Consider the following 15375-nt stretch of genomic DNA (forward strand, 5'->3'; position numbering starts at 1 on the left):
ATTTCTTATAAAATTGGCTAGGATCTCTGACACGATTTTTAATATAAGCACTGATAGTGGAAAACCAGCCCTTTGTTTCTGACTTTAAAGGGAAATGAATTTTCCTCTTTTTGGAAGATGCTTGTCTTTTGTTTATTTGGCTTTACATAGAAACTATCACCTTAAGGAAATTCCTTTTTAGTCCTAATTTATCAAGGGTTTTTATCATGAATGGGTATTAAATTCTAATAAATACTTTAACTGGATCTATTGAGATAGTCATAATGGTTTTCTCTTATTTACAGATTTCAATGCTAAGCCATCATTACATATGACATATGAAGGTAGAATATACATACTAAGATAGAGTACACAAGTAGTAAGCAAACAAATGTAAACATAGACATTTGTATTGTAAAATACTATTTTAATCTGTTTACATATTTCAAGTTTTAAAAAGGTTGGCGGCCAGGTAAGTTTGAAACCACAGGACAAATGGTCTTTTGGAGGTCTTTCTACTTCACAATTCTCCAACTGCCGTGTTTGAGCTATGCTGTTTGTTTCTCTAATCCTACCAAAACGAAGCTTCTGCTAGATGCTAATTCAGTGTGACAGAGTTCAGAACAGAGAATCAGACAAGAACTAGAAAATATGACATGTTCGACTCACAGGAATGTAAGATCACAGTTTGTCATCCTAAGATTACTCACAAACAGATGTGAGTTCATCTCACAAAATTAATAAGTAAAGTAGAAAACTGAAGGACCAAAGTCAAAATGAACTACCAGAAAGAATAAGAGAAAAAGTAATACAAGGGAACATTATGGTTTTCCTTTTTATTTAATCAAAGACTGGTAGATAAACATAAATACAGCACAATTACTTCAGATCATTCTTCATATTGTATACACACAGACCAATGAACACAATCTGAAAGAAACCTGCAGTCAGCAATGAAATGCATACAGCTTTTCCTTCCCTTGCTCAAAAAAATTTAAAAACACACAAACTTAGAATCTCTTCAGCACACACTCTCCTGTGACAAATGATTCAGACATAAATAGTGGGTGCAAAGAAACTATATGCTAACATATGTATAACCTTTGTTAATGAAAAACAGAAGCAGCCATAATGATTAAGATACATTCAGTTACTGATAACTAGTTGTGCCCTAAAGGGCATTTATCAAAAGAGAAATCGTGCTGCAGAGAAAAGCTATATATACATACACAATGAGAAAATAAACTGCAAGATTAACGCATGCATGTTTAATACTGGAAAAATCACAGCCCTCCAACATTTCTCCACGTTTGTTATAAAAGCCCTCGGCACTCAACTAAAATTAAAATGATCTTAAAAGGATAATACTTGTAAAGTTTACTTAAGTCTTTTCAGCCACAGAAACTGCAATGTAAATAAATGTTCAGAGTCATTTTCAAAACAAAAACAAAAATCTATTCTTCTGATGACATGCATGATTAAAAGGTCTATGCAAGATACATTGCTCTACATTCCCAATGACTAGGAAAAAAAACCTCAAGTCAATTTTTAGTTTGCAGATGGTCAAAGGATTTTGTATTCCAGGAGTTCAAATCTTCTGGATCTTTTCACCAACAACTACTGGATTTTCTTTTCTGATTTTCTCAGCAGCATCAGCTTTGTAATTGTAAGAGCAATTGTGTACATCTGAGTAACGGTGTACACCACAGTAAACATTTCCACACCGACATTCAAACCCTGAAAATGGATTAATACACATACGTGAGTTGAATGGAAGGTCTAAAAATATTAAACTCTCTAGCATAATTAATGTTAAAAAGATCATATATTTAGGGCAGCAATCTAAAGAATCATTCCAAACAAGCAGTTTCACAACCTAGTAACATTCTCAAAATCCATAGCTGATAGCTTCATTTCTTTTTCCTACCTACAAATACAAATACAAGTTTGTATCAGCAGACCAAGTCATAACCACTTCTCTGAGCTCAAGTTTTCACCCGTGACACAAATTGCCTCCTATCAAAAACAGGGTTGCTAAATTGAAACACTCCTCAAATACTACAATGTGAAAAAACAAGCATACTGTCAGAAGGCAATCTTAAGATTTAATTAAGGAAGAGGAAATGAAACTTTTGACAGAACTGTTAACAAATAGCATAGTATATTAGCTTTCCTTGGCTAACCTCCAATGGAGAGGTGAACTGTAATCTGGCTGAGTGATTTACAGCATGAGATGTTACGGTTGCCTAAGCCTGAATCTATTTACTAACACAGGCAAATTACTTGACCCTTAGCTTCCGCATCTCTAACTTTGGAATCGGTTACAGTAAGAATTAAATGAGGAAGTATTAAGTGCCTAACATATAGTAAACATGCAATAAATGCTACTGATTTTAGGGAAATGCCCCAAGAACTGAAGCCAAAACAGAGAAATAAGCAGTGTGGATAGTCTTTAAATAAAGCCAGTCCTGCACCCCCAAATTAGGATTTTATGGTATGATGGAATTACTGGAAATGGAAGATAGGAATCAAAATTTTAAACATTGGCATTTGATGTAAACTTCCTTTACCAAATTTTTTTAAACTTCAAAAAGATACTCTGTAACTTCATAATTTTCTTTTATTTTTAAAATTTTATTATTATTTTTTTGGCTGCACCACACAGCTTGTGGGATCTTAGTTCCCCGACAAGGGACGGAACCTGGGCCCTCGACAGTGAAAGTGTGGAGTCTTAACGACTGGACCGCCAAGGAATTAATTCCCCTATAACTTCATAATAATGAATGAAAAATGGAGCCAAGAATAATACTAGACTGACAAGACAGAAATTACTAAGTCGCAGCCTTCTTTCTAATCGTGAAGTCCAAGTTTCTGAGGTTTAGAAAGACAGTATTTGATGCTAAATATGTACACTTTAAAATGCCTTACTTGTTCACGTCTGTACTCTTTAAATAAATACATTTGCCAAGGCATGGGCCAGTCTTAAACATCTCTGATATCAGACTGTAAATCTCCTTTCCTCTTTATCTACACCTTAGCCAGATAAACCTTCCTAAAACACAATTTACTCAAAATCTTATCTTGGGCTTCCCTGGTGGCACAGTGGTTAAGAATCCGCCTGTCAATCCAGGGGACACGGGTTTGAGCCCTGGTCCGGGAAGATCGCACATGCTGCGGAGCAACTAAGCCCATGCACCACAACTACTGAGCCCATGTGGCACAACTACTGAAACCCGCGCACCTAGAGCCTGTGCTCTGCAAAAGAGAAACCACCACAATGAGAAGCTCATGTACTGCAATGAAGAGTAGCCCCGGCTCGCTGTTACTAGAGAAAGCCCAGGCACAGCAACAAAGACCCAACGCAGCCAAAAATAAATTTAAAAAAAACAAACAAACTTATCTCCTCTTAAGCCAATTTCTTAGAGTATTCAGCACAATGTCTGGCACATAGTAAACAATAAATGGTAACTATTTATAGCTGCAACTGTTCCCCATCAATTAACCACAGTACACATCATTAGCCTTATCTCTATGGTGGTATCTAACCCCCTTCTTCATATATTTTGTGCTACAATCCCCTTTTACGGTCCCCTAAACATGCCCTATCCTTTCTGTGAGCTTTTGTTCAAGGTATTTTTTTTTTTTTTTTGCCTGAAATGCTCCCATTTCCATCACTTATTAAGTCCTACTCATCTTTCAAGACCCAGCTGAAACATTCTACCTTCATGACTTTGATGGGCCTCTACTCCTCTTCTTTCATATAAATTAATCACATCCATCCCTGAATTCCCAAAGAAATCTATTTGACTGCACTTAAATGTACTCTCTTTGCCAAATATCCAAGTAATATTTCAAACATTTTCTTCTCCCGCTCTTTTTTTTTTTTTTTTTGCGGTACACGGGCCTCTCACTGTTGTGGCCTCTCCCGTTGCGGAGCACAGGCTCCGGATGCGCAGGCTCAGCGGCCACGTCTCACGGGCCCAGCCGCTGTGCGGCATGTGGGATCTTCCCGGACCGGGGCACGAACCCGTGTCCCCTGCATCGGCAGGCGGACTCTCAACCACTGTGCCACTAGGGAAGCCCCTCCCTCTCTTAATAACAATCCCAGCTAACAGCTCTGTTACAGTAGTCAACATGTATTGATTACTTATTGTGTGGCAGCACGCGGCTATCACCTTACATATGAGCTCTCTGAACCCTCATGACAACCTGTGACTAGCCACTTTACATAGAGAAAGTACTTCACAGCTCACCAAGGACTTAAATATTCTCTCACACACAACAATTTCGGCTCTCTGAAGGCAGGAGCCACACCTTTGCCCCTTCACAGCACCTGGCGCACTGACCTTACCTGTCTAATATTCTCAAACTCAGCTGAAATGAATTTTTAAAAGAAAAGCTATTCATTTTACTATTAGGTATGTAATTAAAGCTACTTTTATTTAAGAAAATTCAGAAGGTGAAGCATATCTATTATTAACTCATATGGGAACAAAAACAATCTTAATTGAAGCCATTAATAGTAAGTCATGCATCATCATAAATAAAATCTTAATTTTAAATCATGTGATTTAGGCCCTTACCAGTAAGTCCCACTTTCTTCCTGCACATGAAACAGCGATTCTTTTTTTGTTTTGGTTTTTCAAGAGACTTGCTTTCCTCTTCAGATGGCTGCTGTGCCGTTTCTGATACTGAAGCTGATAAAAATAGGAAGGTGGTAAAATTTAATTATTCAATGAGATTTTGAAATTTGGGTGGTTGTTACCCCTCACCCCACCCCCACTGATCTGTTTATTCAGAGGATAACTGAGTAATTTATTTATTTACTAGCATGGAAAGATGCTCACATTAAGTTACAAAGTAGTTCATATAATATGACCCCCTTTTGGTGAAATGCATATATGTATGTTAAGTATGCATGTATGTATACACACATGGAGAAAATCTAGACTATACACTGACTTGTTAACAAGTGACTCTAAAAGCACTATATTTTCTAAAATTTCTAATAATTATGTATTTGACCAATAAAAGACATACAAAACACAAATACTACTTGGGTATTCTAAGGGAGTGTGTAAGAAAATGGTCACATGCAAACTTCTAAATACTGTTGAGCTCAGAACTATGTAGACTTCAAAGAGAATAAGGGGAAAAAGCCTGAAACCAAGATTTAGTGGAATACTAAGTATGTTCAAAATTCTCAGAATGTTTCATATAAAACCTTTAAAATATTGAGAATAAGATAAATTGATTAAAATGTTACAATGAAGATAATAAATTGATTTAAGTGTTGAAGCCAAGGCCAGCTGCATCAAAATTCAGGTCTAATTATTGCCCCTAAATCCTAACTAATGTGACCCCTGCCACTCCCTCTCACTAACTACCCTGGCCCTCCCAAATGCTGTTACTAGAGTTAGAATCTATCAGGTGACCTAGCAGACATGGTATCTTGTGCTAAAACAGTCAGTGACTTGCCAGGGATCAAGGATTTAACCTCTCCAATTTTATCACCAACCAGTCCTTCTTCTTCAGTAATCTACTGCTTAACCAATCTATGGGACTATGCCAGGTACCTCTGCTGTGTACAACCAATTCAAAAGGGCTTCCTTTCTCTCATTTCACCATTCAATTGCCCTTTAAAGCCTCCAGGAAACCCTGTCTCAGTTCTCTTGCAACGTTTCATTCTGATTACCCTTAATTCCCTTAAGTACTCTCTACCAAATTCTGGGCACTTCACATGAGCCCCCTCTTCCATCCATGCTTCACACATTGCATCCAAGTCATCTGCCTTACATGAGAATCTAATGATGTGCCCTCCAATGTTTAAAATTCTTTGACGACTCCCCACTAACCCCCAGGATAAATAAAGCCCAGAGGTCCTTCAGGATTTTTCTCATCCTTCTTTTTTCTAGCCTTGTCTCTCACCATTCCTCAACAATAATCCATGCTTCAGGCATAGTGAAGTATTTGCAGTTTCCCTGAACATACTAAATTCTCTCTTACCTCTGGGTTTTTTGTAAAAGTTGTCCTTTCTATGTGGAACACTTTTCCTATGCCCCCTTGTCCCTCTCCTCCTTACCTGGCTAACTCCAATGTGTCTTTTTTGTTTAAGCTTATATTATCAGCTCTTACTCCATTCCCTCCCCCACAACTTAGACTAGGAAACCCTACTATGCCCGGTAGCACTTTCTGCACTATTATATTATAAATGCCTTTTTTTCCCCCCCGGTACGCGGGCCTCTCACTGTTGTGGCCTCTCCCGTTGCGGAGCACGGGCTCCGGACGCGCAGGCTCAGCGGCCATGGTTCATGGGCCCAGCCGCTCCGCGGCATGTGGGATCTTCCCGGACCGGGGCACGAACCTGTGTCCCCTGCATTGGCAGGCGGACTCTCAACCACTGCGCCACCAGGGAAGCCCTGTAAATGCCTATTTGACTTTAACCTGCCCTTAACCTTTCAGGGCAGGAACCTGTCATTTTCATCCTTGTTACCAGTGCCTCCTACTACACAGCAGGCATTCAATAAATATCTGTTGAACTGAATTAGTATTGAGTTATTTACCTATTGTATTTATGTGCTCCATTTCCCCAACTATACTGTAAGCCTGCTGAGAAGAGGGATAGCATCCTATTCCCTGTTTGAATTTCCAGCACCTATCACAGTGAACTACACACAGTAGATGCTCAAACATTTGATGCAATGGATTCTCTAACCTGCTTATGTCAACACATTATTAACAAAATATGACAAAAGGCAAAACACCACAAACTAACAAATAAATATGCATGAATGAAGAACTCTATAACATGATTATTCCACCTGGACATTCTAAAGCTAGATGGGAGACAGTGCTACCAATATCTACATTTTTTTTTTTGAAACAAAATGTGGATACATAAAGCCTTTTACTTTTAATAAGTAAATACCCCTAGAATGTAAGCTCCATGAGGGCAGGGGCTGAATGTCTCGCTTACTGTTTTATCCCCAGCTCCTAGAACAGTATCAGATAAGGTTGGGCTGTGTGTAAAGAGCTCAAAAATAGTTAACTTGCAATCAGAAAAGAATCTATTCTATTTATTACCTTTGAAATCTATAAGGCATACCTATTCTCCCAAGCAAGTCTGATACTCAAATATACTAATATAAATAATGCTTTACTGGCAGTAACAACACCACTATCCCACAAGATTACATATTTAACAGAACCAATTTAACTACTGAGACACAAACTTTGGTATCTGGAAATGGAGAATAGTGAAAATACATTTACCTACTATGGATACAAATGCTACTGCATACCTCAACAGAGACATTTCACAGTATTAACTCTAAAGATCTGTCAAAGCAAACGGTTTCTCTTTAACTGAGGTAACTGCATAACCTTTGAAGTGAAGGATCAGGTGGCACACTAAAAGCTTATAAACTAGGGTTCAAATTTGAGGCTGACCAATGTCCACTATATCCTCATCAGACTAAGGTAACCTTAGCTTACCTGCAATTAATGGCTGGTACCTGAATTTAAACATTTACCAAATGAATTCATGGGCAAGATGATAACAGTATTTTGTAAAAGTCTAAGATTCTTAGAAATTACTCCTGTTTCCCCAATTTTCATGTGAGATTTAAGATCAAAGCAAACCATAATTATCAAACTCTAAGTTACGTAAAAGGAAACAATCTTTTAAAACGGCCATACTAAAATAAATAAATAAGCAAGCAAGCCATACAGTAGACTAAGGGCCAAAGGGCCATACTCTTATTGAACCTGAAGCCAAAATAAGGACAGTTTCCTCAGAACTAGGCAGTTTTTCATATTCTGAATTGAGAATTGTAAACAGAGAATACCCACTTGTTAATGATTAAGAACAGGTGGCTGCCTGTGTTGCATCCAGTGGTCCTAAAGGGCTATTTGGGAGGCCTATGCAATGGCATAAAGGCTGAGAGATAAACTGTACAGCACTTGCTAATAATTTTTAATGGTAATCTCAACTAGACAAAGCCTTCTGACCACTACTTTAAAGATACTTCAAAAAGCACCAGGCAGGTGGTTTTAACTGGTTTAACTACCCACATGGAGGACCACATTCAAGAGGAACAAGGCCCTATGCTCTGCATCCTGTGGAAGGAAGGAAGGAAGGGAGGGAGGGAAGAAAAGAAAGAAAAGAAAGAAAAAAGTACACAAATATAACAATGAGTACATAAAACTATTTAGCACTACCTGTTTGGGGGCATAGTCAAGACACATGGTGAAAAATAAAACTGAACATAAGATGACATTATTACGTAATCCCCGAACATTATCTTACAGTAGATACAGTATCTATGTAATATAGCATATATACCTTACATATATGGATATATGTTATATATATAACATATATCCATATATATAACTTGTCATGACAAGTCTCATTCAAGGATTAGACTAAGCATTCTGAGGGTGGGGACTATTTCTGTTCACCACTGTATACCCAGTGCTTACACAGAGTGGTTGCTCAACAGATACTGAGTGAATAAATGTACACTTTTACAATGACCCATTGGGAAAAAATTCATTTCCCTTCTCTGGACTTCACTTTCTTACCTGCAAAATAAGGGGGAGAACAAGATGATCTTTATGTTATTCTGAGCTCAAAAATCCATTACAAGCCTTCCCTGGCGGCACAGTGGTTAAGAATCCGCCTGCCAATGCAGGGGACGTGGGTTCGAGCCGTGGTCCGGCAAGATCCCGTATGCCGAGGAGCAACTAAGCCCCTGCGCCACAACTACTGAGCCTGCGCTCTAGAGCCCATGAGCCACAACTACTGAGCCCATGTGCCACAACTACTGAAGCCCATGCGCCTAGAGCCCATGCTCCGCGACAAGAGAAGCCACCACTATGAGAAGCCTGCGCACTGCAACGAAGAGTAGCCCCTGCTCACAGCAACTAGAGGAAGCCCTCGCGCAGCAACGAAGACCAACACAGCAAAAAAAAAATCCATTACAAAATGAAAAATTTTTTTAATATTCAAGAGAAAAATTAGCCTGCATAGCGGGCTAACGGTCCAAAAAAAATAGGGTCCAAAAAAAAAATAATGAGAATCATATATTTAATTTTATATTTTCTAGCAGGTATGTTAAACAGTAGAAACAGATAAAACTAATTTATGTTATCATTTAAATAAAAAATCAATATGAAAAGTATTAACAGAATATTTCACTTTGTCTTTTTTGCTACTAAGTCTTCAAAAGCACTGTATATGTTACAACTAGAGTGTAACTGGCAAATAAATATGCACTAAATATCTAACTTCGGACTAGCCACATTTCAAGTGATCACATGAGGCTAGTGGCCACCATCCTGAAGAGAGCAGCTCTGTAAATGAGATCAGTTTCTAATAGCAGCTATCTGGAGGCAAAACACTGTTAAATGAATCCTTAAAATACAACTTTGTGTCATCTTATAACAAACAAAAAGAAGCAACCAACCTTCACAATGGCTCTCTTCCCTTATCATGGATTAGAACCCAATACCGTAGAGATTTTCCATGACCTGATTCTAGACAATCTTTCCAACTTTAGTTCCAACACATACTTGTCTGAACTGGCCACTCTAGCAACTGTTGTTCTATCTCCCAAATTTCGTGTTTTCCTACCAGTATGCTTTTGCTTTTACAAACTCTTCTCCAGCAAAAAAGCCCTCTTCATGGTGCCTATCTTTCACATAAATGGAGTCACACAATACGCTGGCCTTTTGTACCTGGCTTCTTTTATTTAGTATATTTTCAAAGTTCATCCACGTTGCAGCACGTATCAGAACGTTATTCCTTTTTACGGCCGAATACTATTCCAGTGTATGAATATACCACTCCTTGTTTATCCAATCATCTGTTGACAGCCATATGGGTTCTTTCCATATTTTGTTAATTATGAATAATGCTGCTATGAATATTCTTATATAAGTTTTTGTGTGAACACATTTTTTCAATCTCTTGGGAATTAGGAATGGAATTTCTTGGTCATTTAGTTAATTCTATTTAACTTTGAGTTAACTTTTTTAACTGTCAAACTGTTTCCCAAAGTGGCTGCACCATTTTACATTCCCAACAATAATGAATGAGGGTTCCAATCTCTCCACATCCTTAACACTTTGGCCATTTTTAGATCTTCTTTGGAGAAATGCCTATTCAAACCCTGTGCCCTTTGAAAAATTGGGTTCTCTTTATTGTAGAATTATATTTCTTTATATGTTCTAATCAGATATACAATTTGCAAATTTTTCCCCTTTCTGTGTTGTCTTTTCACTCTTGATAGTCCTTTGAAGCAAAAAGGTTTTTAATTTTGATGTAGTTCAATGTGTCTATTTTTTCTTTGCTGAGCTGTAGGTGTCATGTCAAAAGAAACCTAATCCAAGGTCATGAAGATTTATGCCTGTTTTCTCTTACATGTTTTATAGTTTTAGCTCTTACATATTGGTCTTTGATGTATTTTGTGTAAATGTTTGTGTACCGAGTGAGGTAGGGATCCAACTTTATTTGTTTAAATGGCCCAGCATCATATGTTTTTTCCCTATGGAATGATCTTGGCACCACCTTGTTGGAAAATCAATTGCCTGTAAATGTGAGAATGCTATTTCTGGACTCTCAATTCTATTACATTGATCTATATGACTATCCTCATACTAGTACCATGTAGTCTTGATTACTGTAGCCTGTATTAAGTTTTTAAATTGGGAATTGTTAGTCCTCCAACTTTGTCCAGATTGTATTGGCTATTATCACCCACTCTTTAAAAATCAATCTCTGATTTTTAATCCATACAAATTCCTGATTTTTAGTTGAAAGGGACTATTCCTCTCTGATTGCTCTGAACCACTGATCTGACAATTCAACTTGGTATGAAGAAAGGAACCCTCAGAGCTGAAAAGACTATGAGAATTCTAATTTACTCTGCCACTCAGTGCAGAGATTCCCTCTACTTTGTTCCTGACAGTAAGTCAGCTCTCTGAAAACACTTCTGTGACAGAGAGCTCACCACCTTAGTCATGATTACATTCTACTGCTGGAAAGCTTCAATATTCTCTTATGCTAAGCCTCCCCAAACACTGGTATTATACAGAATAAGAATATCCTTTGTAGTTATTAACAAAACACATTTCATCTTATTTCACTGACTTCTAATAACTTCTAAGGTGGACATGGTTATTATTCTCCTTCAAAAGTAATTAAAATAAGGTTCAGAGAAGAGGAGGTGTCAAGATATGAAAACAGAACTTCTGAATCCAAATTCCATATTCTTTTTACTCTGCTCCAGTACCTGAGGGACTGAGAGGTTAACTGAAGTTAAGCATATTGTTCTAATAGAAATGAAGTATGATAGTTTAGAGTGCACAAAGACACTTAAAAGTTTTCATTTTTAAAAAGCTAAGCTGGGACTTCCCTTGTGGTCCAGTGGTTAAGAATCCGCCTGCCAATGTAGGGGACACGGGTTCGAGCCCTGGTCTGGGAAGATCCCACATGCCGAGGAGCTACTAAGCCCATGCTCCACAACTACTAAGCCCACGCTTTACAGCCCGCAAGCCACAACTACTGAGCCCACACACCACAACTACCGAAGCCTGTGTGCTCTAGGGCCTGCATGCCGCAACTACTAAAGCCTGCGCACCTAGAGCCCGTGCTCCGCAACAAGAGAAGCCACCGCAATGAGAAGCCCGTGCACTACAACCAAGAGTGGCCCCCACTTACGGCAACTAGAGAGAAAGCCCATGTGCAACAACAAAGACCTAATGCGTCCAAAAAAAAAAAAACTTGAAAAAAAAATTTTTTAATACAAAGCTAAGCTTTCATAAACTGGAAATCTGTCATTCCTAACTGATACTGTGTAAGTGAGGTACTGTTGTTTATTAAGTTAAAAGGCATAATTAAATGAGAAAGATGCAGTAATATGGTAAATTCTCAGGTAAACATGAAAAAAATTCTTCAGAGCTTCTCCGTTAAACAGGAGAAATATTATTCAGAGCCGTGAGGACAAAATGGAAGCAGTACCAACCACCTGGTGGCAACTTACCTAATTATAAGCAGAATACCTACAGAGAAAAAAAGCTGTTTCAAGGACTCTATTCTGAAAACTCCAACGACAATGTTAGGAAATTCTGGCTTAGGCACACAGATGCTACTCTTGTACGCTCTTCGACCTGGGATGATCTTCCTATCTAAAAAAATTTCCCTTGAGGAATACAAGTGGAATAATAAGGAAGAGAAGAGATACCTGGGTAGGTCACCAAACCAGTTGATCCTACCCTGGGAACTGAGGGAGGGCTGGATATGGCAACAGAAACACACACAAGAACATCCTAGTCCAGGAAGCACCACAACTGTCTAGTGGAAAGAATAATGGCCTAGAGTCAGGTGCCTAGGTTCCAGTTACAGCTCAAATGACCACAGGACTTGAGTCAAAGACTTCTCTTTTCGTCCATCTATTAAGTAGATGGAAAAAATATTCTCTGCATTTGTTCCTATCAAATAGGGAAGTCACAAGTACATTATGTGTTATGAGTGTATGTGTATATATATACACATATTCGTGTGCATGTTTATAATAAAAGACATTTTTAATTCAACAGTATAAGATATTTTTTAAAAACTAGGCTGTTAAGAGATTTTACCCATTGAAAACGAATCCTCTCAAACTCAGATGAAACTCACATCTGATTGTTCAAAGATTCTGCTATGCTGAAATTATGAATGCTAAGTTTTTAAAAGGTACTTAAAAGTTAATACTGGTTTAACTTAAAAGTCACTGAAATTACAGTGAAAAAAAGAGGCTATACAATTTAAAACCCCTCTACAATTTCTCCTAATATGGCATCAAGACCACTGTTTGCATTAATGTATCTATGGCTATGTGGAGAAAACTATATTGTTCTCCATACACCATAAATGTCACTTCATATTACATTAGTTCACACAATCTTCATTTTTTGTCAAACTTGCAAAACAACTGCTATTTTATTCTTTTTCTTAAAAAAAAATAAATTTATTTATTTATTTTGTTTTTGGCTGCGTTGGGTCTTCGTTGCTGTGTGTGGGCTTTCTCTAGTTGTGGTGAGCAGGGGCTACCTCTTTGTTGGGGTGCGTGGGCTTCTCATTGCAGTGGCTTCTCTTGAGGAGCACGGGCTCTAGGGTGTGCAGGCTTCTGTAGTTGCAGTACATGGGCTCAGTAGTTGTGGCTCACGGGCTCTAGAGTGCAGGCTCGGTAGTTGTGGTGCACGGGCTTAGCTGCTCTGCCGCATGTGGGATCTTCCTGGACCAGGGACTGAACCTGTGTCCCCTGTCTTGGCAGCCAGATTCTTAACCACTGCACCACCAGGGAAATCCCTGCTATTTTATTCTTAAGCAGCATATATTTTCCCACTACCAACATTCTAAAATTTGTTCGATTGTAAGACATAAATAACACCTTCATGGTTGGCAGCCTATTCTCATTCTTCCTTACTTAGCTCTCGCTCACAATTGCTAAGCAACCTTTGCTTCTTGAAAACTCTCTGTTGACATCCGTGGCCTAAAACTAACCAGGAGCTAGATGACTTCTTCCTCTCCCCTTTGCTGACTCATTATCCTACTTGCTCTTCTTGATTTTTGCCTCTCATTTTCAACCTACGCCAAGGACGTCCAAATCTCAGACGTAATACTGATCATACATTTAAATACCTATTAACTATCTACAACCTCCAATTGAGATTTTAAGTTTTGAAATTTGACCACTTCCAATTTACTCTATCTAAAATCTTGTCTAACCATTACTTCTTTCAACCTCCCTGTTGCAAACAACCACACCATTGCCATTTCAACTGTCATACAACCGAAAGCTTTAATACCACTCCTGTCTTATTTCCCACGTCTAATGGATAACTAGATTTGGGTAATTTTTCTATTTCTGTTTTTAAAATATTCCTTATCTCTGCCCAACCTTAAACTTTCCTATTTAACTAAAAAATAAAAATATTCACCTAATACTTATGTTATACTGGAACACTTATGTTGGTCAGACAGTATATTTTTCTATGGCAAAATCTACAAAGAGGCAAATTATGCCAATCATTTGTTGGGCATGAAATCAGAGGAAGGGGAATTAGCTAGCTTAACTGAATTTAAACTTCAGCAAACTTCAGCTAGGATTGCCAGATATATCTGTCACCACCCTGTGAACACCACGTACAATGGAAAGGTTTCACTGGGCATGGCATCTTCTCCCTTTAAATCATGCCATAGGTAAAATGACACACAGCTCATCTTTGGACTTGTCTTTCCAGAGTATCCTTCTCAATTTACACATTGTTTCCACACAGTAATAGAATATAACTAAGCACAGATTTTTAACAGCATCCTAAATGCCTCTTCCACCATCTCTGCCCACTAAGAAAGCCTTCAAACACATTTTCAAGTCTTCCTAGATCCACTTCACTTTAATCCACATAATGTGGATATAAAGAGCATGGGCAAGAACAAGAGACACCATGCTATAAATAAGAGTAACTGAATGTGACTGTTGTGCTGGAAGTCACACACGGGGAAAGAGGGGGTCACTGCCAGTCAAAATAATCAGTCACTTAGATAACCTGAGTCAAAAGCAAGAGATTCCTCTCAAACCAGCAGCCCCAGTTTGCTGGGAGAGGAAATAGTATTTAGGTTAAATTGGGCAAAACAGTAAAAGAGAACAGTATAATACCACCACTTATTCATTTAATTATATTTCTTAAACAAAACAGATTTTTAATTTTCTATGTTTATGCTGATGACCTAATTATATATAAGTGGGAAATGGCTCCCAACATTGCAGTCAATTAAATACTTGAGGATATAAAATATTCTGCTCATAAAGAAAACAAATGTAAAAATACGTTATCTTAGGCAGGTAATTTAAAAAACATACGCATCTAAGATAGTGCCTGGCTTGTAATATTCAAATGTTAAATAAATGACAAAATATATGCTAGTTCATGTGCAAACCTTGCAGGTCTTCTGTTTCAGGTATTGCTTTATCCACAGATGTACTGTCCACTTGGGAAGATGCTACAGATTCTGATAAAAGTGACTGATTTGATACAGGGCTAGAAAAGCAAAAATATTTAGATTTTAAAAGATGATCTCTATGCATGAAGAGTAACTAAAGTGATTAATAAGTAAGAGTTCACATATGTAAGTAGATCATTAAGACAAGAATTAATCAGAGATACTTTTTTTTATAACTTAAACATAACTACAGAGCTTTGAAACTTGAGACCAATTTGGACCAGAAGTTTATTGCTTTGAAAATAAAGCAACAGTATATGTCCACTGTGTATGAATTCACTAAATGAAAACTAGTATGATAAAGACATAATTCAGGAACCCTAATACAAAGTTCTATATGATAC

At 37.8% G+C, this 15375-nt stretch overlaps 1 protein-coding gene across 2 annotated transcripts in view; it reads right to left on the minus strand.

Moving 5' to 3' along the window:
- Positions 1-449: 449 nt before the first annotated feature.
- ZFAND6 (zinc finger AN1-type containing 6) overlaps positions 450-15375 on the minus strand; it is a 75901-nt gene continuing 60975 nt past the window's right edge. The window contains exons 4-6 of one of the 2 annotated variants that reach the window (XM_082851895.1): positions 14969-15069; positions 4563-4676; positions 450-1716 (exon numbers count right to left, since the gene is read on the minus strand). In XM_082851895.1, the coding sequence (XP_082708021.1) occupies positions 1568-1716; positions 4563-4676; positions 14969-15069 (364 nt within the window). In that variant the 3' untranslated portion in view covers positions 450-1567. The remainder of the gene's footprint in view (positions 1717-4562; positions 4677-14968; positions 15070-15375) is intronic. The other variant, XM_082851896.1, reaches the window with a different exon arrangement.

This window comes from Leucopleurus acutus, assembly GCF_964270905.1.
Source record: "Leucopleurus acutus genome assembly, chromosome: 1".
Classification (NCBI taxonomy): domain Eukaryota; kingdom Metazoa; phylum Chordata; class Mammalia; order Artiodactyla; family Delphinidae; genus Leucopleurus; species Leucopleurus acutus.